The sequence below is a fragment of the Lemur catta genome, chromosome 10 (genome assembly GCF_020740605.2).
Source record: "Lemur catta isolate mLemCat1 chromosome 10, mLemCat1.pri, whole genome shotgun sequence".
Classification (NCBI taxonomy): domain Eukaryota; kingdom Metazoa; phylum Chordata; class Mammalia; order Primates; family Lemuridae; genus Lemur; species Lemur catta.
The window spans coordinates 64,022,355-64,050,288 of NC_059137.1; the positions used below are offsets into that span (position 1 = coordinate 64,022,355).

At 41.0% G+C, this 27,934-nt stretch overlaps 1 protein-coding gene across 4 annotated transcripts in view; it reads right to left on the bottom strand.

Moving 5' to 3' along the window:
* Positions 1 to 27,934, bottom strand: part of KANK1 (KN motif and ankyrin repeat domains 1) — a 119,756-nt gene that overhangs the window by 43,512 nt on the left and 48,310 nt on the right. Inside the window, exons 1-2 of one of the 4 annotated variants that reach the window (XM_045562243.1) lie at positions 19,392 to 19,464; positions 14,455 to 14,574 (exon numbers count right to left, since the gene is read on the bottom strand). In XM_045562243.1, coding sequence (XP_045418199.1) covers positions 14,455 to 14,491 — 37 coding nt within the window. In that variant the 5' untranslated portion in view covers positions 14,492 to 14,574; positions 19,392 to 19,464. Of the gene's footprint in view, positions 1 to 9,618; positions 9,724 to 9,865; positions 9,955 to 14,454; positions 14,575 to 19,391; positions 19,465 to 27,934 lie in introns of those variants that run through there. The other 3 variants (XM_045562242.1, XM_045562247.1, XM_045562246.1) reach the window with 3 other exon arrangements.

The following is a 27,934-nucleotide window of genomic DNA, read 5'->3' on the forward strand; positions in this document are numbered from 1 at the left end:
AAAAGACAGACCTCTCCCATCCCCTTTCTAATTTTTCAAACTTACTATCCTCATACTCTTTAGACACATGAAATGCTGACCTAGAAGTGCAGCTGTTAACCTGTTAATTCTAGGGAGAAATTAGCTAGAAAGGCAGCAAAGAGAAATAAACAGACTAAGAACAAAGTTAATCAAGTGCCTTATTCTTCCAGCTGACTTATCCCTCTCTCCCGAAGCCTGCAGTGCTGAGAAAGGCTCTCTGTTAGGATCTGAGCTCTAGCACGGCAGCTGGCTTGAGAAGGAAATGATTCAGTCTCAAGCTGAACCCAGGCTGGGCTAGAGGCCAGTGGTTCCTTTTCTTGGTTTCTTCTCATTTGATGCAACGTGCAATCTGAAGGCTAAAAACACTCACACTGGTAAACCACAGATCCCAGCCTTTCTCCAGCCCCTCACCCCAAGCCCCATCATTCCCTTAAACATTTTATCCAAATTAGATCATGTGATCTTCAAAAATGCAGAATTGGTTCCCAGACAAGTGCATCCTATTTTTGGATGACAACATCTTTGAGCAACCTTTTGTTTTTGTTTCAGAAAGTTAGTAAAAATGATATATCTCCCTCTAATGGTTTAAATTCATCACCTCAAAAAAAAAAAAAAAGGAGTTTCTTTTAAATTCCTTCCTCATCAGTGGCTCCTCTGTACATGAGGCACATGTGGCTCTGGTGGAACAAGACTTGCTGAATTCTATCACAGGGCAAACAAGCAAAGCCAGTTCTAAACAATAAAACAGATCGGCAAAGATTAGGGATGACTCTAAATAGCCTGCTTTGTAAAACTCGCGGGGGACAGCTGCGTGGAGAGAGGCACAGTATTACGAGAATCCATTGGATTTGCCCAGTTTGACCGGCTTGCTTGGTGCCGGCACTGGCCCCACCTCTCTGCGTCCACCTCTCCCTCCGCCCCTCCTGCTGGTGACCACACCTGCTGGCAGGACGCCTGAAAAGTGATTATGTGTCAGACAGACATTTTTCTGTGTGAAGCTACAAAGATTAAACTTTTTAAGATGGTGGCACTCATTCAGGCTTGTTTTATACCACATAAACCCATGTATTTATTAATAAACCCAAATATTTCTCTTTGAATAAACGGATTCAAAGAGAAATAAATAACAGACTAAGAACAAAGTTAATCAAGTGCCAGATATTTTGAAATATCAGGCCCAAATAATTCCACATTACTTTACCCAACAATACCTCCATTACAGAAGAGATTTGAGTTAGGCCTATTTTTTCCTTTTTTTTTTTTTTGGACTTAAAAAAGAAATTGGCCGGGCGCGGTGGCTCACGCCTGTAATCCTAGCACTCTGGGAGGCCGAGGCGGGCAGATTGTTTGAGCTCAGGAGTTCGAGACCAGCCTGAGCAAGAGCGAGACACCGTCTCTACTAAAAAATAGAAAGAAATTATATGGACAGCTAAAAATATATATAGAAAAAATTAGCCGGGCATGGTGGCACATGCCTGTAGTCCCAGCTACTCAGGAGGCTGAGGCAGGAGGATTGCTCGAGCCCAGGAGTTTGAGGTTGCTGTGAGCTAGGCTGACGCCACGGCACTCACTCTAGCCTGGGCAACAGAGTGAGACTGTCTCAAAAAAAAAAAAAAAAAAAAAAGAAATTCATAGACCATGAGAAGACACAATGAGAAGGTGACCATCTGTAAGCCAGAAAGAGAGCCCTCACTGGAAATCGACCATGCTGGCTCTCTGATCTCAGACTCCCAGCCTTCAGAACTGTGAGAAAATAAATATCTGCTCTTTATTAAAAAAAAAAAGAAAAGGAAAAAAAAATTATTGAGCTATTTTACATACCACAAAATTCACCCATTTTTAAAGTGCGCAGTTTGATGAATTTTAGTAAGTATAGACAGATGTGTAGCCACTACTCAGTTTTAAAACACATCCGCCACCCTAAAAATTCCCTTGAGCTTGTTTTGTCATTTGCTTTTGACAGAGAAATTTTCTTCTACTTCTGAAAAAAAATTCTGGTATTATTTAGTCACATTATTATATTCCAAACTAAGAATTCATATCAAAAGACATGTTCTTCAGAATTAAACCAAGGAAAGCATCTGAATGTAGTGTTTCCTCATCTTAAAAAAAAAAAAATTCTAAATTTTTATTCATAAATATTATGTTCTGGTAAGAATACACCTTAGTACATAAAGCAGTTGAAGGTAATTATTTTGCTAAAGTAGCTTATATCTGATCCTGTGGGTGTTTGCCTGTATGCTTCTGTGAATGTGAGGTTCAGGAGAAAAACTTGTATGCAAATAAATGTCTAGTCCTTTATCAGAGAATGGCAAAGGTTGGGAAGGGAAACAGTTGAAAATATGAGCTCCTTCTGCCTGGAAACCATCAGTCACAAAGGTTCCCACTATAGAGAAAGACAGGCACACCTATCTGCCTTTACTCTCTCTTAATGTATGTACGAAGAAGCCAAACAAGATGTGGGAAGATGAAGAGGAAGTTCTCAAGGCTTTTCCTCTGATAGGTGGGGATTAGCCAGAAAAGGGGACTCCCAGTGAGAAGAGAAACCTGCTAGAGACAGAAGACTTCAGTGATGCCAGGCTGGCTGAGGGTGCACTAGCACAGTCTGTCCCTGAGATGGTGGCTTCAGAACTTTGGGACTGCAATCTGAAACCACAGTTCTGATGCTTAACAGGATTACTGCAGCAAGACTCCTCCCCACCACCAGGGCCTGCATCCTAGTCTAGAGATAAAACCAAAAAGGTAAGTTAAGCAGTGAGTGGTTAACCTGAATCACACCGTGGACATCTCAAGATGCGTGTTTCCTGGCATACACTGAATTTACCTTCCTCCCCAGATGTGCTCCTCTTCTTGTTATTGATTTCATAACACGCTTCCAGTCTCCCAGCTACAAATGCACCTGGGTTATCAGTCTCAGGACAGCCTCCCTCCCCCACCTCTGTCCCCACCACCCACTGTGCACAATTCACCTGGACCGCACTGTTCCAAGTGCTTACACATACATGAACTCATTTAATCTTCACAACAACCCTGCACCAAGGCAGGTGTGATTATTTTGGCATTTCACAGATGCAGCTGATGTCATCCATAAGCACACTGCAATTCTACTGCCACTACTTATTCTGCTGCTAATACCAGGCTGAAAAGCCATAAACTAGGTACAGCCTGTAGCCCTTATTTTAAAAAATAAAACAACAAGATCAAAACACCACCCTCGCATGCCTCCCACCATTTTTCTCTCATGTAGACTTACCTTGTAAAAACTCTACCTATGAGTATGCATCTTAAAAGAGATAGACTGAAGCAGGATACTCTGCTATCCTTCTGTGAGGGCCTGGGTTATTTCTGCTATATTGGATATTGCCCCCAAGCCCTAAAGAGTTGAAATACCTTACCATGCTACTTTTATGCACCCCTCCCTCTCAGACTTGGGTGGGGTGTGATACTAAGTGCTGGGTGTCTGAGCACCTGCAATGAGGGGAAAGGTGGGCATGGTCCTTCCCACAACACCCGTGCTCTTCTCCACCCACCTCTATCACAGCCACAGGGGGTGACAGGACTTAAGGGGATTAAAAGGACAAGTCCAGCAAAGGCTCCAGCTCTGCCACTCCTCCTCCTGGGTATTGGGAGAGGACTTCCCCTTCACATGCTGGGTCAGCACCTGCTGATAGGACTTAATAAAAGGGGAGATTTGCAAAGGAGAAGCCACCCAGAATTCCAAAGAAGGAGGGTGTGCCCCAGGGAGGTGAGTGATTCTTGTCAGGAGCATTTAGGAAGAGGACTCTATCCTCTTCCAGGCTTTTTTTTCTTTTTAGACACAGTCTCACTCTGCTGCCCAGGCTAGAGTGAGCAACCTCAAACTCCTGGGCTCAAGCAATCCTCCTGCCTCAGCCTCCCATGAAGCTGGGACTACAGGCATGCGCCACCATGCCCGGCTAATTTTTTCCATATATATTTTTAGCTGTCCATATAATTTCTTTCTATTTTTAGTAGAGACGGTGTCTCGCTCTTGCTCAGGCTGGTCTCAAACTCCTGAGCTCAAACGATCCACCCGCCTCGGCCTCCCACAGTGCTAGGATTACAGGCGTGAGCCACCACACTCAGCCCTCTTCCAGTCTTAAAAGACAAGAAAACCCCCCTGTCTTCGTTATCCTTTCTTCAACAAAGTGCGTTTTCCCAAACACATGTAAAGGCTTAAAACTGGAGTCACGCTGTTTCTACACGTTAGGCTTTCTCTACAGTTTGGCTTGTCCCATGGTTATGACCTTTATCACGTTTAAAGAGAAGACTGTCTCACAATGTATTTTCATCCAAGATTTTAAATCAACATTTAAAAGAGCACAAATGACAAATGAGGGGATACAAAAGTAAAGAAGGGAATTGAGACCTTAAATTAGATTAGCACAAAGACTCTATAAAGGATGGAAATAAGGAATAATAAGGACTGTTTATTTCCCCATATCTGAAGGAGGTGACAGGTCTGAGGAGATCTTCCAGAGCAAACAGCGGGAGAGAAGGCAGGCGGCTGGCTGGCCAGGCACCCAGAGGTCACTAAGGCAGGTTCTCATCACAGTGTCAACCAGCTGGCCAGTCCGGACCAGATAATAGCCGGCTGGAGCTCCACCTGCTCGCTCTCTGGTGAGGTTGCTGACAAGCATTGAAAGGAGCAAGGAAAGGCCAAGGCAGCCAGAACTTTCCCACGTGCCTCTGACAATAACCCTCCCTCCCCTTGGACAACCAAGTTATACCTGGTTACCTCTTTTTGGAAGCCAAGCCAAGGCATTCAACAGACAATACCATTTTAAGCCTGCCTTAGAGCAAGTAATGGAGAGAAAGTAGGTACTGCAACTTCCACGAGAGGAGGCAGAACATAGGAGTGTGTATGCGACGTAGTGAAAGCCATCTGCTCACTTGGGAAAAATACCCAGGTGAACCTTCAAATATGAATTAACAGAACAATCAACTGGGAACTTAGGGGAACAGGCAAAGAATACAGCAATATCAGACTGGCCACTAGCAGGGCTCGATCCCACAAATCCTCAAGCAGATTCCTGGCCTGCTCTCTGCTCTGTACCATGCCAGCACAGAGCAGGTGCTCTGCAAACATTTGTTCGTTGAACACTGAGTCTGCTCACTCTACAAAGACCACTAAGCAAGGCATCATGGGCATACAGAGATGATGACATGATTCTTGCCAATTAAAACCTTCAAGTTTATAGATTAGTGAGGCACACGACCATAACTCTTAATTAAAAGCAAGTGTTGGCAACTCTTTAATAGAAACACAATTTCTAGGAATAGAGGAAGAGATGAATTCCCGTTGGGAGCATCTGAGAACATTTGTTGGGAGAGACGAGAGAGGTTGCAGGACTTGAAGGATAGGAAAAGCTTATATTATCAGCTATGGGAAAGACATCTAAGTCAAGAGCACAGTGCTTTGAGCAAAGCACTCACCGGGGAACAGGACTGGGTGGGACCAGGAGCAGCAGCTGGGGTGGAGCACAGGCCCCTACTTCTCACACAGCTCTTTGGACACAGCTGGGCTCTGACTACTGGAAGCCCTGGGGGGCTGGGCGGGCCCATCATGATTTCTTCAGGCACCAGAACTGAAGAGACAGAAATAGACCATGAATTCTATCCAAATGAGGCCCAAAATAAAGGTTCAGAGTTAAGAGAAGGGAATAATTAGAGATCAAAGTTTGTGAAAATGAAAATGTTTGGCACACAGAAAAATAACAAAAGAATATAAAGCTCAAGGATCTTGCCAGACATCCTGAAGCAAACAAAATCACAAAGCAGTGAGAATAAGGCAAAGACAGACCAACTTTCACAGGCCCTCTGGGCTGGTCCATTACACATAGGAGGGAAATGGCTGTCCTTGTGCCAAATAAACCTCTGTGCAGTCATTGTAAAGTGAGAGACTGAATGAATGAAATCACTGAAGAATTTCTACTGAGTTTCATATCATTCCTCCTAGTAGTCCCCAAACTACACCCCAATTTAAATTCACCACTATTTGGAAAGTCTGCTTTCTCATCATCGAAGTGTCTAGGGGACACAACACCAAAGAATTACACCCCAGGGGAAAAGCCTCCATCCTAAACCCCTTTACCTTCCTGGAAGATATCCTGCCTCAGGTTTCTTCACTTAGAATCAGCATCCTGTGGTGCTGTGAGTTCCAGCTGCTGTTTTCTAGTGCCCATATAACCTCCTAGCGCCCTTCCTGCCTGTGTGTGTGTGATGGACGGGCTGATAGGTAAGCAACCACAGAGCCTAGGATGTGATGCCGCTGTTTCCCCTCAACATTGCCAAACAGCTGTCCCTGGGGCAGATTTGGAAGCTGTGTAAAGTGTGGTGCTAATGGAAAAATCTGGTGGCACAGGGCTTCGGTGTTTTGCAATTTTTTCCTGTAAGCAGCATTGTTGGAATGGTTTGACATGCAAACGATCCCTCCTCCCCCACCAGCCTACAGGCTACCAGGTCTCCACCCTAGTGTGTTAAAAAAAAATCAGCACATCGCCAGGCTGATTCACCACTTGAAGAGGTGGAGCACCGGTTAGGGTACATGCTGCCTAAGCCCAGCAGGTACTTCTGCCTCCTCTGCCAGGGCCGGGAAGACAAATCAGTCTTTGTCCTCACAGTTGGAGGGGAACATGCCAAATGGAATGCCCCCAAAAACATTTCCATGGTGCATCCCTGATTTGAATAAAGCATCCTAGTCAATCAGTCTAAAATGCTGAGGAAAAAAATAAATCAGCTGTACCCTGATGGGTGTATGGACTTGGATGAGGAGGATACTGACAGCAGAGGAAGAAAGAACTTTTCCTAGTTCTAGTTATAAAAAAGAGTTGATGTACATGACTAGGGCTTTAAAGATATTAAGCACAAGGCTTATAAATTACTGGAAATAACCTTTCTCTCTCTCTTTCATATTTCCAGTTTGCAATGTTCTCCCCACTTTCCTCCAGGAGACTGGTAAATGTACCTGCTGTACAGAAGCACTTATGACGCCTTGGTCTAATGGACACTAGATGCAAGAGGAAAAGGCACTCAGAAAAGTAGGCGGGGATGGGGAAATTTGGCAGGATGAGCAGAAGCAATGTTTTCACAAAATTATTTGCAAAGCTGATGGGATTTATCAACTAAACCAAATATTGTGAGACCAAATTCAAGACATATGACTGTTTTTTGATTCTACCTAACAGAGATCATGTCCAAAATATAAAAGATCCCTCAGAGACAAAACTTTTCCAATTAAATAAAGTCACAAAAAAGGAACTAAAATAAAATTAGTACTCATGACTATTAGAAGCAAATTGCTTCCACAACGTTACTGCAGTACCACCTCCTTTAAATAAAGGTTTATATGGTGACACTGTAATAAGTCTACTCTCTCTGATCCAGCTGGGAAAATGTCAGGGGATCAGTTAAATCCGGTTTGCCACAAACCAGAGGAATAAGAGCACAAAGATTTAACTTTCAGGATAAGAACAAATCCCATGCATCCAACAACTTGTCCCTTTGCACAGTCCTCCCTCCTGTCTATAGTTCTGTTTTGCTATCTGTTGACTACAAAAGCCCAACGAATATCACAGAATATTATTTAACCTGCGTTTCAGCCATGGCTTGCTCTAAGAACTGCTAGGATAAGAAATCTAGTCAGTGTACATATTTTTAAAATCCTCAAAATAGCAACATACTTATTTTTAAGTGGTGAGATCATTTGTCCATATAGAACTACCAGATGAGGTCACTAATGCTATATGCGCAAATGGGCTACACTTTACAAACTTCTCCTGTTTTCAGGATTCATAATGAACTGCAGTCCAGAAGCAGAACCAGGCTTGGCCTCTAAAACGTGAACATACTTTTCCTAAAGCATATGGAAATGAGTAAATCATTTAAGGCTCACTCCAAAAATATCCAACAGAGAAGCCAAGACAGGAAAATAGAAAATCATCCTTTTTTTTTTTTTGGACTTAGAATTTCTACAATTGTTTGAATGAATCTTATAAAATCTGATTTCCTAGTTGGTCTTCTTTAAGGTTTTTATTATAAAAGTGTACTAAATGCAATTTTTAAACATTTTGCCAGAAAAGAGCAAGAATTTATTGTTTCTGTGAGCTTGAAAGCTATGCTAATATTTTTCATGCCAGATCAAATCAAACAATCTCTTATAGAAAAGGAGCCAAAAACAGAAACTGTGAGGTTTAGTCACTCATTTTCCTCCAAGCCCATAAAAACCTTTCTCAGAAACTGCACAAAGGAGATGAACTGAAATTATCCGGGACACAGGAAGAAGGCAAGCCCTGGAAAAGGAAGCAAATGAGCTATACTTCTGATGGGCTCAGCCAGCCCACCCAAGTCATTCAAGAAAGAGGGGAAGTGCATAATCAGAAATAAATGCCAATACTCACAACGGGAAGTCTGCCGAGGAAGAGCAGAGCACAGAATATCCAAATCCTTGTAGGAAGGGCTGTTTTAATCCTTCGACTGACTACCCAGTCTCTTAGAATAATAGCAACAGCTCAAGTTCTTAACATAATGAATCTCCCTTTTGGGTGTTTATTTTGTGTTTTTTCTTTCTTCTTGGCACCTACAGAGCATCTGGACAGATATCTCCAACCAAAGGGTTCCCTGCCCAGCAGCTGGGAACAGCAAGAGTCCAGACTCTCTCCTTCCTACACCCAAATAGGCAGGTACTCCCTGGAAGATAAATCATCCTTCCTGGGCTTAGCTGGAGAGCTAATCGCCTGTCTGAAACCTGATGCTTAACCCATTACGACTCGTTCAAGGTTTGCAGCAAGACAGCTTATAAGGTGAAGCTGGCTACAGGTTAAAACAGAAGGCTGCGAGTTTGTAAAACAAGCAAGCCCCGACAAGGGAGGGACTCTTCAAAACCTCTCCGGGGGCTGGATGAATTCTGGGGTTCTGATTAACCAGACAGGCAAGACTCTGAAACCCAGGGTCTCCTATGGGTAGGTGGTCCCAGCATTTTAGCAGTTATGAAATTCAAATGTAACTACTTCTTACCTAAAAAAGATTATCTTCTCAAATACCACCATTATAAAAAAAGACATTATTTCATTTATAAACTTCAAGGTGAAATTAGCCTTCAATAGACTAACAATTACAGTTTCACTGAGAGTTGAAATGCATAATTAATTAAATCCAATTATTGAATACACTCATACTGGGATGAAACTGCAATAAGTAAATATAAGGAATTAGAATATGTTTATTGATTTGGCTTGATGGAATAATTCACACTAGGAAAAAAAAAATAACTTATCAACATAACTCCCATCAGGGCGGATGTTTTATTTTTAACCACTCTACCTTGAGGTTTTATATAGTTTTCTGAAATACATACTTTTCCCTTGATCTGTTTGATCAGAACTTCAGAGATACCACACTTCTGACTTTAAGTGTCAACATAATAAATACTTGAACAAAGGAAAAAGACTCTCCATGTCCAACTTCTGGCTTAGCCATTAACGAATGGCGCGGGCTCAGCAAGTTGTGTGTTTTGACATCTGAGAGCAGGCAAGGGAGGCTGGACAACTGAAACTGGAAAGATCCACCTCTAACTCTTACCTGTGTTTCTACATTAGGCAATTTGTTTTACTCCTGCAGCTCTTCTGATGGTCCTGAACACACCACTCACGGGAGAGTACGAAGTACAAGTAAGAACACACATTTTAATCCTTTTGCAAATTCAATCAGGAGACCCTGGAAAGTCATGGAAGGTACCCACAGATTAAAGCAGTCCCCGTTTCTAATCAGCTCTAATCAGTTACCCCTTTGGGGTAACGCTAACACAGACGACAGGGCTAGGACTCACCACCACGAGTGCACGGCCTCCGCTGTGCCGCTCTGTGTCCTTTCCTTACAGACGGTCTCAGGAAACACCAGGTTGGTTCCAGCCAGACCGGTCAGTGCAAACTAGTCTTACGCTTGACAAACAGCACGTAATTCCTGCTGTCAGGTTCACCACAGTGGGCTCAGAGTTCTGTTTGAGAAATGCTCTTGCCCAGAAAAAATATTTACACAGCCGAGAGTGGGCTGCACAGTAGTGCAGCGTTCTGCCTGCTCGGCCACGAGTCCCTGGCACTGTCTGACTGACCCAGCCTTATCAGTGGCCTTTGTACCTCATTTGAGAGTAGCATAGAGACAAAACCTGGAACCAAATAACTGACCGAAGGAACAAGATTCAAGCCCCATAAGTTACTGGAGCTGTGAAAACAGTTGTGCCCTTTAACCCCGTTTTCCTGTTTCTGTGAAATTGTTATCAGGAAATAATTAAAAAGGAGGAGAAAAGTGACCAGGCAGGAGGATGTTCCCGGCATAGTTATCTACAATGGGGAAAATCTAGAAGCAGTCCAAACGTTCAAAGGAAAAAAGCGTAATTGCACTGCTAGAAATACACTGAGGAATATTACAAGCTCATCAAAAATATTAATTTGAAAACTATGTTTTCCACAAAGACTTATAAAAATGCAAAGAGTGTTAAAGCCAAAAGCTGAACACCAAAACATATGAAAAACTTACTGAAACTGTGTTTATATGTCTGCTAACCTGACAAGAATGAAAAAGAAATATTAAAAATAAGACCTCGTGTGGAATTGAGTAATTCTTCCCTTCTGTTTTCCTGTCACATTTTATGAATGTTAATTTAAATTAAAAAATTTTAATGCAGTTCAATAAGCACCTTAAATGAATATGTATCTGTCTGAAAAAGGACTAGCAAGAGGGGACAGCTATAATAAACTGGCAATGGCAACTATTAGCAAAAATGTAATTGCAGGCGTACAAAGTCCCTTCATAGTGCTCACCTATTTATGTCACTGAACTGTTAAATGAGGACAGTAATACAGTTCTTGCCCCCATGTCACAGTATCCAGCAGGGCCTGACACAAGGGTACCTGTACCTAACCAGGTATTTACTAGATCAGGAGCTTGTGACAGGGACATGAAAACAAGGAGAATGGTGCCATCCCTGACATTTGAAAAGCACTACATGTTTTAAAAAGTGTTTTGACAGCTATTACTTTACTCTTTCCCTCACAACAACCTTGTGAGAAGGTAGGACAGCTATTATTATCTTCATCTGACAAATAAGCCACTTTGTTATTTGGGTTCTAAAGCAATTCTAAGCTCTAATTAAAGTTTCACAACATTAATTAGTGTTTAAAGAGGTATCAATGAGTACATTCAGTTTATGGCATGATTCAGAAACTTGGGGATAAAGTAGAATGTCCTCATCCCTAAACCCCAGAGAAATACAGCTGTTTTCCTAACCAATGATCCCCACTTACTTCTAGAGAGCTATAAGAGAACAGTCAAGAGCAATTTATGATGCTCTCATCTCATTACATTAATAAGAGACACTATGGTACTGTTAGCAATGCCATAATAAAATGTTTTAAATTAATGAAAACAAAACTGTGCCAGTCAATAGAAGTAGGCTGGAGGACCTGGTTTGGTGAAAAAGAAACTGACGAATGACTGGCAGTGATGGAGGAAGGGTGGTAAGGAGGGGATGCGATCTGGAAGGGGTACCTGGGGAGGGCTGCCAGGTTTAGCAAATAAGAAAGTAAAACACCCAGTTAAATTAAATTGCACATAAACAATTAATACCTTTTTAGAATAAGTGTATCCTCTATTTTACCCGGCAACTGTACACAGGAGACCTTAACTTTCACTAGAATATACAATCCTCAAGAGCAGGCATTTTGCCTATTTTGTTCACAGTTGTATTCCCAGTACCTAAAACAGTGCCTGGCACATAGTAGGCACTCACTTGCTTTTCTGTTTAATTAAAAAAAAAACTTTTTTTTAAAAATTAATAAGTCAGAGCTTGATTTCAAATTTTATTGAGGCACATTGTGATTGATATTATGTTTTTTAATTGCACAGAAGTATTTCTTGAACATTTTCCATTTAACAGTAAATGCTGGAAAAACATTTTGTCTATCCATAGCCATTGAGAGAGTAACAAATGTGAAGGCCTTAGTTTCCACTTCATTTCACCTAGCTCAGTTACAAAATAAATAGCTCTATAATTATTCTGAATACAAATCTTTTTAAAACACATTACATGGTTTCCTGGCAGGGATGGGAAACCTGCAGCCTTCTGATTTCAATATTGTTCTTTTTTGAGCACCAAAGGAGGCAAAAAAGCTTCATCTTTCTCTGCTGCACCCTTTTAATAAAATGATTTGTTCTGTAAAATCTGGATTCAGTCAAAAGGCCACACTTAAGGATCTAGAAGGCCACATGTGGCCTTAAGGCTGCAGGTTCCCCACCCCTGCACAGTCTAATCATTCAAGACTAATTCACTTCCAATACCTTTGCAACATTTCAATGTATGTGTATGTATATCTGTATGACTGTGTGTGTGTGTGTGTGTGTGTGTGTGTGTGTGTGTGTGTGTGTGTGTGTGTACATAAATGTTTATGACTGAGCCTCTAATCAGATTTGCTTATAGGGGTCATGGTGACTAAAACAAGCAAAAACCTTCTTTTGCCCAGTCCAGACACCTGTCTGCAGTAATAATTTATACCTGACACCCTGCAAGTCACAAATCAGGGAGCTTTCTTTTGCTTTCAAACTCAATGCCCTGAAGCCTTAGGCAGGACACCAGGAGAGAAGAAAAAATTATAGCTGGATCCTGAGACCTTAGGAACAAAGCAAAAAGGGGAGTACAGAACTAGGCAAGTGGCAAAAGGAATTAGGGGCAAATGGGGTGGGTATCTAAACCCCTGAAGACAGGACTTTGCCAGAGACACCAGAGGGTCTAGGTCCTGAGGCACCAACACCCTCAAGCACCCCTGAGCGTGTGAGTGGAAGCAAGCAGAGGAGAGGAAGGAAAACCACAGCATGGAGGGGATTGAAACACACACCCACTGCACTCAAAATTTCATGTTTCAATCTCCTCCCTTATCAACTCTTCTACTAGAGAAAGAAATAATCATCCTGGTTTTTCTTATTTCATTTAGGTAAATCACTGGACTTCTCTGTGCCATCACATAGGGATGATGATGATGATAACATAACCTCATGGGATTATTGCAAAGATTAAGTATGATAGCGCAGGCAAAGCATTTTAGGCACCATGATGCACAGTATGTGATTGATGAATGTTAGATATCATCATTCGTATTTTTATTAATGACAGCACTCCCTGAGCAGAACCTACAAGTCTCGAGAAGTTGTACAGTGAAAAAGGTCAAACAAAAGAATGGAGAGGGAAAAATCAGTTTGTCTAAAAATAAACAACTGAGTTTATTTAGACTTGCATTTGGGCAAGCTATAGTATCCTTGCCAGAGGGGATCTTGCAGCTGAAATTGCTGGAATAAAAAGTCATGTACATGGGCTGGGAATGGATACTTCAAAGGCCTCTTTCTCCTTCTGTTGTCTTTAGAAGTGCTTTAAAGTGTACATGGCACCTGTAAGTACGTTTCTGGTGCTCTCATTGGTCCTAAACCTGCAAGTGGATATACTTAACCAATGTTTTACCTATGGAGAAATAGCCCTGCCTAGTATTTCACAGTTAGTGCTGGGACTAGGACTCTAATTCAGGTATATTGGCTGTAATGTCACACTCCCTCCAGTATATAATGTTGCCATTTGAGGGTGCTCGGAGCCAGCAGAGCTAGGATCCTGGACTCAGGGCGCTCAGAAAAAAATCTCCACATAGACGATTACTGCTCTCATTCATTCAGCTACTTGACAGATAGCTCAAATGAGAAATGAACACTTGGCATGCTATTTTGGACAGGATGTCACCTCTGGTCATGGACCATCTCTTAGGAGGATTTTCTCTATATTTCTTCTACAAATTTCTCCCAAATCTTACATAAGCAGTATTGGAATAGATATTCATACTATGTCAGTCTCTAATAGAACCAAAGTAAGAATTAGAATACAGGTCCTTTATGACTCATAATATGGCTTCTTGCATATTCCTCTCTGGGAGAATCAATTTACAGAATACACTCTTCTCCCCCTGCCCCCCTTTCTCTTTGTTTAGCAACATCAAACAAAAGCTGCTTGGGAGTGGATACCAGGAATTGGTTTTAAGCAGCCAAACTCATTTCCTCTTTCCTCATTCAATCCCTCAGAAAGAAGTGCAAGAGGAGTATACATTGTACTTGCATCAGCATTCAGGATTTTATATTTATCTTTCAACACATCAATAAAATTGACTTAGACAATAATTTACCTGATTTCAGTACATAAAGACTCTAAGATAAAAGCAAATTTTCTGAAAGAATTAAAAAAAAACAACAAAACTTCAATGGATAGAAAATTGCTTTGAAATCCTAGTTATCTAGGCAACTTACCATTATCCATTATTAAAAGAGAAATAAAAACTGGTTGAAGCAAAAACATACATTTAATACAGACACACGCTCCAGAGCAGTTACCTGAGGCACAGCCGTTAACCTTTGCAGTGTGAGCCATGCCGGCTCAAATCCAATGACAGATCCAGAAAGGAGTGAGGAGTCGTGCAAATTTTATGCATCAAGTTCCCAAACGCATTCAACCTGAAACAGTAAAGAGAGCCCCATCAAAATGGATCATTTAAAAATATGTACAACAGTAAATCTTAGACTTCTGTTTACAAAGATGACTTCTAATGGAGAAAGCAAATCAGAATGGGGGGAGATGGCACTGGACCTGGCCATTCAGAGTTAAGAGAGAGCACACCAGGATGCACCAGTGGACAGGTGCTGAAAGAAGGTCTCTAAACATAATACCCTATGGGAAACAAAACTGCTTCTTCAGAGATGTATTAGGACAGTGGTCTTCAAATACAAATGGCCTCCTAATGTGTACCATTCTGTAAGCACTCCACAAACTAGTTTTGGTTTTTAAGCTTATCTTCCTTTCCAAATGTTGGTTCAAAAGTTTCCTTTATTCCACTGCAATTTCAAAGGAATATCTTGCCCCAAATGTTTACATTTTTGAAAAGATTAACTTCATGGAAATTCTTTTGCAGTATCTCAACTCTTTCTACCAACACTGCCTTTCTCACATGCAATCAGCTGTCTAAAACAAATACGATTCAGTCAGTCCTCATCTTAAAAGAAAAAAAATCTTCAGTATCTCCCACTGTCTTATTGGATAAACTTCAAATGACATGGCATGGCACACGGTTTTGAAACATTAGGGTCCATTTTGGGCAACATATTTCTGACGTTATGTTTGCTATTTACCTGAACTTTTAAATACCTCAAACTAATTTTTATTTCTTTTTTAATAATGGATAGATAAGAGCAAGTTGCCTAGATAACTAGGATTTCAAAGCAATTTCCTATCCATTGAAGTTTTGTTGTTTTTTTCCAATTGAGATTACTACAATAAGACATTACAATCACGAAATTTAAAACAAAATAAAACCAAGAAAAAAAAAAAACAGAAAAGAACACTGTTCCCACTTTTCCTTTTTGTAAATGTCTTCTGAAAAATATTGGCAAAAAAAGCAAACAATGGTACATAGAGAAATATTCCATTTCCATTGTGACCAAATTCTAACTCTACACCCATGAAATCAGAACTTGAGCTAACCAAATTCCAACCTGAGAATTAAAGTGTCCATTCAGAAACCCACATTACCTCCTAACAACAGGAGAATGCTAAAATAGTATCTGCATATACTAGATTCTAATGTAGCCAATGAAATCATGTATGAGTTTTTAAATATGGTAAAAAACTCAATGCATGTTGATTAAAAGAAAACAGAACTGTATCCTATCCTAAATCCAATTCTATTAAAAATATACATGCTTACACATTTAATTGAAACAATTACAAGTAAATACACCAAAACGTTCATTGTGGTTGCCCTTGGGTGATGAAATTATGGAAGATTTTAGCTCCTTTATTACTTTTGCAATAATAATTATTAAAAAGAAATATTGAGTCAATTTCTGTCAATGTTGGTTTTATTTGTTTTAAAAGCATCGGGGAATAGAAAAGGTACTAAAAAATGTTATGCAAAAGGAAACTACCAGGCCACAGTCATGGAGATTATTAATATTAGGGGTCAGAAATGTAAGCAAATAAAAAGGAAGGAAAAGGAAATGGCTGATCACTTTGATCACACAGGGTGAGAATTTCTTGCTGCTTAGCTAGTGAAATTTTCCTCATTGTTTAAATGGGCTTGCACCACAGTTCAAAGCTAAAACGAACTACTGTGAAAATAACTCAGTGCAAACTCAAAAGGATCCCTTTTTTCCTCTTACAGGCTGCTTCTGACAAGCATGCTCCCCTGCACGGCTTTTTTTTTTTTACCTACAGTAACTAGTACTCCTCCACCTGGAGAGAGCAGAGTCTAGACCTTCCACTGCCCGCTGACTCCCAGTCTCCGGCTGGCAGCACCAGGGGCACAGGATGGCTCTAATCTCTCTGACTGTGGGGCAATCGCCTGACATTCTCTTGGAAACAGAGGTATTGCTTCAGGTCCCTGGCGTGGAACTTGTGTGTTTGTACTTTTGCTTCTATATTATAGCTTGTAAATACCACCACTTAAAATCTTGAGGGCAAACAGAAGACAAGAAGAGACAAGCTGCATGTGCTATGGATGAATGAAGTATGTGGCAAGGTATTTGGATGGAGATGTGCCCAGAATCTTCCTAGTCAGGCTTTATAAACTTTGGCCCAAGGTTCTCTCCTGTTATTGAACCTCTTTCACCTGGCAGAGGAGAGGATCTTTATCTCAGATTCAAATTGGATTCTCCTACCTTCCCTCCAACTGAACAATAAAATCAAAATAAGGAAGCAGCCTAAAATTAGGAATTACAAGCATATCACCAGTAAAATAACAAGACACTGTCACTGGGGGTGGATCCTGGTAGTGTCTGCAAAGAGAACAGTTGTATATTCTGTATAGATTTTTCCGTTGTTGTTCATGTCTGGCAGGCGGCCTCAAATTGTGGGGATTCGTTCTTCTTAATGATATGCAGATTCTTATGTCAGTGCATTGTATAGACCAGAAAAGGTTTGGCCATGGTCCATTCCTCTGTCACAGATCAATAAACTGCTTCTTTTCTCCCTCAGAGGACAGTGCAAACCAGTAAATCTTAAATGGTACAATGGTGGCTTAGTCCTGCTAGCTAAGAGAAAAAGCACTTTTTCGAAAGGATTTAGGAAAATCTGTCAATAGAGAAAATAAATAATTCTTCTCTATTTAGTTCAAGAAACTGAAGGGCAATGGAGAACATTTTAGTAGCTACCCAAGTATGGTACAGTGAATAATGTAAACATTGCATGAATTGACCCCATAATTACTTTACATTAGCTAAAATAAAATAAATATGAAAAAAAGCTCATTAGATCTTTTCTTAAAACACACCAATAGAAACAAGTAGTGAGATGAAATTGAGATTTGATCAATTTGAGCGCTTTAGGCTAGCACTGCTAAACTATCAAATACTACTCTCTTGGTAAGAAGCAAGATGATGATAACACTGATGATAATGCCAATGATAGCTAACATTAATCAATATCTTATTTACTATTAGTTATTGAAATCTATGATGTCACCTACTCTAAAGTCCATGATTATTTTAAGTACCACTGATAAAAAGATGTCACCAGCTGGGTGAGGTGGCTCACGCCTGTAATCCCAGCACTTTGGGAGACCAAGGCAGGAGGATCATTTGAGGACAGAAGTTTGAGACCAACCTAGGCAAGAGTGAGACCCTGTCTCTACAAAAAATACAAAAATTAGTCGGGCATGGTGGCACACGCCTGTAGTCCCAGCTACTTGGGAGGCTAAAGCAAGAGGACTGCTTGAGTCCAGGAGTTTGAGGATGCAGTGAACTATGATGATGCCACTGCACTCCATCCTGGGCAACAAAGTGAGACTCTGTCTCAAAAACAACAACAACAATAAAGTCACCAATTAAATGATGAAATGCTTATTAAAAATTACATTAATTGCAAGACACTTCCATATCCTCATTTCAGAGGTGTTACAATGTGAAAAATGTGCTTCTTAGAATTGATGAAATTACCTTCAGAATACTTTTTAAAGCATTTAATAGTTATTTAAAACTCACAACAACCCTGCGAAGTCCTAAAATCTCCTCCTTGCCATTTTACAGAGAGGAAACTAAAGCACCAGGAGAGGCTTAAACCTTGTCCAGGTCACACAACTAGCATGACAGAGCTGACATTTTAAACTAAGTATTAAATAATTCAGCACTAGAGTTCATGCTCTAGCTCTTGTGATTATATAGAGTGAGGACATTATTATTTTAACAAATGAGAACTTGCATAAATGAGTGATGTCTCTTTTAAGGTAGTCACCTTTGGAATGCATACGCTTATTACAAGGATGTTTTTGTAATAAGCTCCCCTTCAGATAGAAAGTTATGTCTCAGAATTTTATGAAATAATCTTTTAAAGCAATTGTATTTTCAACCTTATTCCTTGGAATAATATGCATAAAAGCTTGAAGGGGTACTTATATGGCATACAGGAAATGTCTTTCAGTACTTAACCATCACACTCTATTCTAGACTGCACATGGTATTAGCTTGATTACCAACCTTATTCCTCAGATTTTATATGATTGTTACTTGACTCTTTCAAAATATCAAGTACTTTTTCAGCTGAAAGAAAAACTTTCCACCGAGGACAAGGGGGAGGTTGTAAACAAAATGGTAGGAGTTTCAAAAATGGACAGAACGAGGGCAGTATACTGGAATAAGAATCCTGCCACTCAAAATGACAATTATGAAAAGAAAATGATGGTGTAGATGCAAGCTACACACCCTCACTCCGAGAAAACCAAAAATGAATATACAGTGCTGAGATTATCACCAGGATTATCCCAGAACTCTAACATAAGGATGAGTCTGTTCCCAGAGCCACAGAGAAATAAAAAAAAAAACTCCCAGATGACAGTAAGAGAATTAGATTTTCATATCTGCAATCCCTTTCCCCCAAATCTGCCTGGCACCAAGTACACAGAAAACTTCCCCTAACCCATGGTTTCTATACGAGAAAAAGTGAGATCGAGGTAGACAGGTGGCTTCTCCACCATCTTGGGTTCTTTGGCAGGAGACCTGTCCATGGCTCAACCCACAAGAAGCATCGTGAGTTCCAAAAGGAGACACACCCCTGAGGCCAACCAGAGACAATGCGGTGGGGGTGGGCACGACTACCATCCCCAGCCCTAGAACTCTTGCTCTGTAACTTGGTCAAAGGAGATGCCAAACCAGAGTGGCTGTTCAGCAGCACCATGCCATAGGAGGTATGTTCTGCAGGTTCCTAGGCATGAGCCTTTAGTCAGCCTTCCCCACAGTGCCCACATAATCCCTTTGGGGCCTCCCTCATTCTGTATGGGACTCACTCTAATCCTTTGCTAGAGCCAAGGCAAACCTGGGTTGTAGGTACCATCTAGTGCCACAAAGGAGGCAGTAACCTAGCAGAAAAAAAATAAAAAAATCAAGTAAATTATAGAGAATCTCTAAGCAAATATAACCAATAAAACCCAAAACAAGCCAGACAGAGAGGACTACAATAAATAACTAATCCTTCAATTTGAAGACATAGATGTACATCCACAAGAAACAGCAGCACACAGAACCATAACCTCCCCAAATGGACAAAGTAACCACTAACCCTCGTGAGACAGCAATAGATACATAGGCTCTCTGACCAAGAATTCAAAATAGCAATTTTAAGGAAACTCAGGGATCTCCAAGATAACTCAGAAAAGCAATTCAGAAATTTATCAGAGAAATTTTAAAGAAAGATTGAAATAATAAAACAAACCCCAGAAATCTTGGAACTGAGAAGTACATTTGCTGAACTGAAAAATTCATTGGAGGGTCTCAATAGCAGAGTGAATCAAGCAGAGGGGGAAAAAAAAATCAGTGAGTTCAAAGCAGGCTATTTGAAATCACACAGAAGAGAAAAAAGAAAAGGAATGAAGACTGCATATAAGATATAGAAAATCACCTGAAAAGACTAAATCTAAGAATTATTGGTGTTAGCAGTGATACCACAGGAAAAGTGGGGGTAATGTAAACCAGCTCTTGGTTATTTTGCAACCAAATTACCTAATATGACCCAACACCATTTGGCTTCTGCAAATATAGCAGATAATTTCCTTGGTATGAGTGGGGTAGAAGTACAGAGATATCTCAAATGTGGATCCAGACCTAAATTAGACTCTTACCTGGATGCTGGTTTTCATTTCTGAAGTGTTAAGAAAAAAAAAAAAAAAAAAAGGTGGGATTTGTCCAGCTATGCTAACAACTTTATGCCTTGGAGTAACAGAGTTAAGAAGCTGGAGGAGGTACAAATTTATCACAGGAACAAATTAAAATGCAGATATAGTGAAAAATATGGAAGAAACAATAGTAAATAAATTCATTCATTCAAAAAATAAGTTCCCATTATGTGCCAGGCACTGTTCTTGGTATTTAGGATATAGCAATGAGCAAAGCAGATACCCACCCACCCTCTGCCCCAATGTAATCCCACTAGAGATCTGTGCTGTGGGCCCAAAGAATATGTAGGTTCACAGTGTGCTTAACAGATTAGCTATATTAAAAGCCAATTCCTTATTCATCTTTTCTGTCTTATTTGAAAAGGGTCCTCATGATAAAATCTGCCTCCTTGTGCTCCAAAGTGGACAAGAGCATGGCCAGCCCTCCTGCAGACCCTCACTGCCTATTCACATCCACTCTACATCATGAAAATACGATAGTGTCTTTCCAAGAGTGTGCGCAACAGCTATGCTGTCAGTGAACAGGTTAAAACCATCTCAGAGGCCACAAACGCTCTCAGAGCCCTGCGCTGGCCCTGCTCCAGCTGGGTCGCCGGGACCCACACAGCTTCCTGAACACTCAAAGAGAACTGACGCTTGCACAGTTTCTTTCCAGGAAATATTCTATGATGAACGTTTATGATATCATGACAACCCAAGATGAAAACCAGCTGTTCTGCTGCAAAAAAAAGGAGCAATAGACGGTCTGGAGAAGAACATCCAAATGAAAATCAGAACTACTAAAGTTTCTTTTTGTTTGTTTACCCCCTTCATGTTTTTTTATTGACTTCAAAGGAAAATAATTTTATGACTTAGTAGAGGTACAATGAAATAGTATTTATTGATTTGCTTTGGTTTACCTGTAATAGGCTTAGGAAAAACAGACCCTAGCAGAAACCTAAACCTTGATTTTGTAAGTATGACCCTATCAGTGAAGTCTTGCTCTTACTGAGCAAGAATTCCTACTGGTGGTAGTTTGTAAGTTAAAATATCTGTGCTTTTGCCTATTCAGACATTAAAGAACAACAATGTAACAGTCACAGATGTAAGAGAATTAGTTTAGTGTAGTTTGAAAGGTTTTTTGTTCATTTCCTATATAAATAAAATGTAAGGTTCTAATTTATTTACTGCCTAAGCAGAAAATCTTCCTGTAATTCCCTCTTGGATTGGATTTTTTTTTTTTTTTTTTTGAGACAGAGTCTCACTCTGTTGCCTGGGCTACAGTGAGTGCCGTGGCATCAGCCCAGCTCACAGCAACCTCAAACTCCTGGGCTTAAGCGATCCTCCTGCCTCAGCCTCCTGAGTAGCTGGGACTATAGGCATGTGCCACCATACCCGGCTAATTTTTTCTATATATATTTTTTAGTTGGCCAGATAATTTCTTTCTATTTTTAGTAGAGACAGGGGTCTCACTCTTGCTCAGGCTGGTCTCGAACTCCTGACCTCGAGCGATCCACCCGCCTCGGCCTCCCAGAGTGCTAGGATTACAGGCATGAGCCACCGTGCCCGGCCTGGATTCTTATGTAACCTTCTCTATGATTACTCTTAAATTGATCAATACTACTAATGACATGTTCAAGGGTACCTAGGACTGTCACTAAGTAAAAGGGACACACAATACTGTCTCTTTTTAAAAACAAACAAAAAAACCCTGAGTTTGAGTCTTGCTTTGTCGCCCGGGCTGGAGTACAGTAATTTGATCATAACTCACCGCAGCCTTGAACTCCTGGGCTCAAGCAATCCTCCTGCCTCAGCCTCCCAAGTAGGTGAGACTACAGATACACGCCACCAAGCCTGGCTAATTTTTTATTTTTTGTAAAGACAGGGTCTTGCTATGTTGTCCAGGCTGGTCTCAAACTCCTGGCCTCAAGCAATCCTGCCACCTCAGCCTCCCAAAGTGCTGGGATTATAGATGTGAGCCATTGCACCTGGCCAGCCTCAGATTCTTAACCTTAAAAAAATGGTCCTCAAAGTGTCATCCCCAGAATAGCAGCATCAGCATTATCTTCTGGGAACTTGTTAGAAATGCAAATTCTCAGGCCCCATCCCAGACCTACCACATCAGGAACTCTGCGGTTGGGGCCCAGAAATCTGCATTTTTATAACCCTCTAGGTAACTCTGACGTAGGCCAAAAGTTTTCAAAATCACTACCTTCAAAAATGGGTTAATTAGGAAAAAAATTAGGCCCTAAGGCTCCAAGAGCCAGGAATGTCCTCTGATTATAAGAAAATGGTACCCAATAACTTAGAAAATATCTCCCAGGAAGCCTGGCTTTGTTTCATTCATTTAAAAAATATAGACTGATTAGCCAGGCATGGTGGCGCATGCCTGTAGTCCCAGCTACTGAGGAGGCTGAGGCAGGAGGATTGCTTGAGCCCACGAGTTTGAGGTTGCTGTGAGCTAGGCTGATGCCACGGCACTCTAGTCCAGGCCACAGAACAAGACCTTGTCTCAAAACAAAAAGATAAAAAAAAAAAAAGGATAAAAAATATAGACTGAGCACTCAGCATGCAGTAGGCACAGTGCTGGGCACTATGATGGTAAACAAAATAAACTTGGTTCTAGTGTTTTTGACGCTTACAGGCAGGAGTTTTACATACACGCAGACTATGAATATATTATGCTAAATGCTATAAGGGAGGAAAAAAGGGTGTTGAGAATAATGGAGGCACTCCTCCTTAGGGCTGAAGTTGAGGGTATGCAGATGGAAATGGCTGGTCCTTAAAGGTCTCTGTAGGGAAATAACATTGAAGCTAAGACCTGAAGGATGGGTAGGAGTTACCAAAGGGAAGGTGCAAGATAAAAATGGTCCAGGGAACAGAATAGAGACCAGAAATAGATCCACACAATTGTACTCATATGATTTTTGACAAAGGCATATAAAATAATTCAAAAGGAAGGAAAGTCTTTTCAACAAATAATGCTATAGCAGACACTTAGGCAAAATAATGAATCTTAACCAAGGTCTCACCTTACATAATTAAGATTTTATTTTTTATTTTTCCTGTAAAAGAATGGTCTGAAGGTTCTGTCTGGGGCAGGAAAAAGCTCCATGCACTTGAGCAACTGAGTTTATCAAGAGAGAGTGAGGTGAGAGGTAAGCAGAGGTTAGGTTATAAGATACACTTGGCCTTGTTACCCATATTAAGGACGCTGGGTTTTATTTTAAGTGCAAAGTCATCGATGGGTCTAAAGCTGATTAACATATAATAAATGATCTTATTTTTAAGTGTTTTGCTTATGCTTAGGCTTCTTACTATCTTTAAGGAGAGGTAGCTCTGGGCTTCTTTAGTTATGTTATCAGCTGGAAAGGCCACTGGAGGTTCTAGGGATGCTTTATTCAGACTTCACATAGAGGATTTCACCTTGAAGATATAATCAGCCTTTTGATTTTATAAAATTTTATTTTCTATTATTTAAAGCAGAAAGGCTCAGCCATGCCAAACAGAAATTTCCCAGATTTTCTTGTGTTTTCCCAAGAACATAAAAGTTTCTACTTCTTTAAGGTAAACTTTAAAGGGGTCACGCACGTGCCTAGCCCACGAGGTACTTCACAATTTGCTGCCTAAGGAAAGTTCTCACAATGTTAAACGGTATTACCAGTATAGAATATGCACTTCAACTATAACTGGTTATGGGAAAAGTTGTAACCAGAGATTGAATTCAGAGATTAAAAGGTAGAAGTAAGTCAAAATCACAATGAGGCATCACCTCACAACCATTAGGGTAGCCACTATGAAAAAAACAAAAGATAACAAGTGTTGGTAGCATTTAAAGAAATTGGGGATTGTAAAATGGTACACCAGTTGTAGAAAACAGTACAGAGGTCCCTCAAAAAATAAGAAATAGAACTACCATATGAGCCAACAACTCTATTTTGGGGTATATACCCAACAGAACTAAAAAGAGGAACTCGAAAAAATATCTGTACCCCCACGTTCACTAAAGAATTATTCACAACAGCCACCCACGATGTAGAAGCAACCTAAATATCCACTGACAGACAAATGAATAAAGAAAATGTGGTATATATATCCAATGGAATATTTTTTATCCTTAAAAAAGGAAACCCTGTCATTTGCTACAAAATGGATAAAGCTTGAGGACATTATGGTAAGTGAAAAATGCCAGTCACAAAAAGCCAAATAGTGTATGATTCCATTGATATGAGATATCCAAGTAATCAAACTCATAGAAACAGAAGGTAGAATGAAGGGTGTCAAGGGTCCAGGGTGGGGGGGGGTGGGGGTGTCGGAAGGGAAATGGAGTTGTTCAGTGAGTACAAAGTTTCAGTCGTGCAAAATGAAAAAGTTCTAGAGATCTGTTATACAACAACGTGCATACAGTTAATACTATAACATACACTTAAAAATTAAGAGGCTAAATCTTCGCCACATGTTTTTCACCACAATAAAAAAAAAAAGAGTTAGTATCCACTGGGCCCAGCCACACTCTGGGTCAAGCTGCCTTCCACATGTCATACAAGCTGTTCTAGCAAATCCTGAATGTTGCTTTCCTTTAGCTGAAATAAATCTCACTTAAGCTTTTCCCTTTTTAATAGAGGAGACTCAGAACATTCCCTGCTTTTTTATCGTCCGTCACAGGCTTTCCTGCTGGGGCAAGCGCACCGCTTTCATGATTCTTTAAGAGTTCTGCTGACGTTCATCCCCACGCTACTCAGGCAAACACCAGGACACAGGGTGGCAGCGGGGGTGGGGGCACCTGCCCCGGAGACGCCATTTAGAAATAGGAAATGACTAAGAATCCTTGCTTCCTGCTGGCAACGCACTCTGCTGAGGGATGCTTTGGAGAATAGAAGTACAGTGACAGACTGACCAATGACAGGCCACGCCCAGGAGGAAGAGCCATGTTCCCTGGTTTGCATGAGAGGGAGGCAGAAGGGGGAACCACCGGGTCATCCCCACTAATTTCAAATGGTCACAGGCTACAGATGTGTCCCCTGAGGACCAATTCGAATGCCATCAACCACTTCTGCCGTGTTCGGCCTGGGAAACGCAACAGGCCAGGGGAAGCAGACGCCATAGCAGGGATGTAAACGCCATCCTCCTCACGTGAGGTCCTGCCTCTCCCTCTCGTCCTTCTGAAAGGCTCCGACGGCAATGTCTCAACCCCACCACACTAGGAAGGGAGCCAGAGAATGGGGCCTGCCAAAGAACTGGCTTCACCCCTAACCCAGGCTGGAAAGGCTGGACTCAAGCCAGAGTCATAGGTCAAGCCATGTCACAAGAAGACTGGCTCCCCAGTGTGCAGCCTGACAGCATTCAAGAGCCAAGTGCCCATTAGCTCCTAAAGTGAGAGCCCTGTTCATCCTCCTGGGCAATAACACCCAATGAGCGGGATCTGAGACAAGGAAGAAGTGAACACTAGGACCCAGTTACAGCGGGGAAAGGCTGGTTAGCGTATTTGTATCATACTAAAGCAAAACTAATTTACAAATATTTGTTTGAAGCTATGGGTAAGAAGGTAGAGAGAAACAAAAACAAAAATTTCTAGCCATCAAGGAAAGGGACATACTGAGTAATGGCAAAATATCTATTGTTTCTAATTCAAGGTGTTTAAAATCTCAATGTCACTGCTTTTATTTGTTCTACAGTATTTTTGTACTTTTATTTATTTATTTATTTTTGAGATAGAGTCTTACTCTGTCACCCTGGGTAGAGTGCATTGGTGTCATGATAGCTCCACAGCAACCTCAAACTCCTGGGCTCAAGCAATCCTCCTGCCTCAGCCTTCCGAGTGGCTGGGACTACAAGTGTGTACCACCACGCCTGACTATTTTTTTCTATTTTTGGTAGAGATGGGGTCTCACTCTTGGCTCAGGCTGGTCTCAAACTTCTGACTTCAAGTGATCCTCCCATGTTGGCCTCCCAGAGTGATAGGATTACAGGCGTGAGCCATCGTGCCCAGCCACTGCTCTACACTATTTTTAAAAAACAAATATAAAAACTATGTGTTGATAGACACTTACATGGGTTTGTTACTTTCTAACCCCCTTGGTACTCAAAGTGTGGGCCCCTGTGCAACTTGCTAAAAAAGTAGAATCGTGGGCCCTACCCTAGACCTATGGAATCAGAATCTATTTTAACAAGATCCCCAGGTGATTTGTATGCATGTTGAAGAGAAGCACTCACTGGCTTAGCTCTTATTTTTCCCATTGGGTCCTGAGCTTCCTAACCCTTTACCTTTTATCTGGTGGGACCTAGAGCAATGGTTCATAACCATGGATGATAATTGGAATTACTGTCCAAGCCCCACCACAGACCAATTAAATAACTCTCTGGGGGTAGGACCCAGGCAGAAGTATTGTTTAAAGCTCCCCAGGAGATTCTAAGTGCTATGTTTGGGAGTTATTGGTCTATTCCAGTGGTTCTCAAAATGTGGTCCCCAGATCAGCAGCATCACCATCACTAGGGAAGCTGCTAGAAATGTACATTTCCTCTTCCTTCCTCTGTCTCTTTCACAGCTGCCGCCCCCCCCCCCCCGCCCTGCCCCCTGTATATCCAAACTATGACTATGCTCATAAAAAAGTAACTCAGAAAAACTTCAGGAAATTCTCAGAAGGCAGGCATTCTGGTATCTCTTTTGCACAATATATTTGGTACCTAGAATAAAAATATTTTTGTTTCATAAGGATGACTTCAAATTCACTTAAAATGAGGAAGCTGCTAGGGTATATGCCTCTAGGGGCTGACAGGGCCATAGCGTGAAAAGAAAACATGCATGGTTTGAGTGGTAAATAAATTCTACTGTCTCATGGGTGGTTTGGAAACAAGTGATGCTCTATCAGGGCTTACTTGATAGCAATAGTATTTCCCCAAATCTGATATAAAGCATCCCAAGATTCTCCCCAGAGATTCTGATTCAGTGAGTCTGACATGGAGTTGAAATTTATATTCTTAACACAATCTGGAAAACACACTGCCTTTTAGGACCCTTATTCTTTAGGCCACTGTTTCTCAAAGTGTGGCCCTGGATGTCAGCGTCAGCTGGGGAGACTTACTAGAAATGCATATTCTTGAGCTCTTCCCTGGACTACTGAATCAGAAACTCTTTAGGTGGGGGCCAATGGTCAGTGTGCTGACAAGTCCTCTAGCTGATTTGAGCCCATTTTCAAAACTCTTACATCTTTTAGGTGGAAACTACATGCTCTTATTCAAACACCTAATTTTCAGTGAGAAGCACAAAGAAACACTAGATGGCCTCAACTTAAGTCTCAGCCTGTATCTTTCATAGGGAAGAATTGTCCTCTTTCAAAGAACAGGATGAAGAAGTGTGATGAAGACAGTCTTTGGTCATAACCATAAAATCTCCATGTTGACAGGAACAGAGTTGCACTAACTGCAAAAACAAAAGCAATTGTGCTAATGTGGTGGGCATTATTAAAAAACATTATAAAATTTTACTTTTATTGGAAAAACAATCTAACAGCGACAGTAAACAAACAAAAAAACCCACTAAGTGTCCAATGTGATGGGGCTTGTTCATCTTCCTAGCTGCTATCCTTTCTTTATCTTTTTTTGTTTGGCAAGAAAACACATTTACTACTAAAGTATGAAAACCAGGTCATAGTTCCATTATCTCCAAACACAAGAGAACG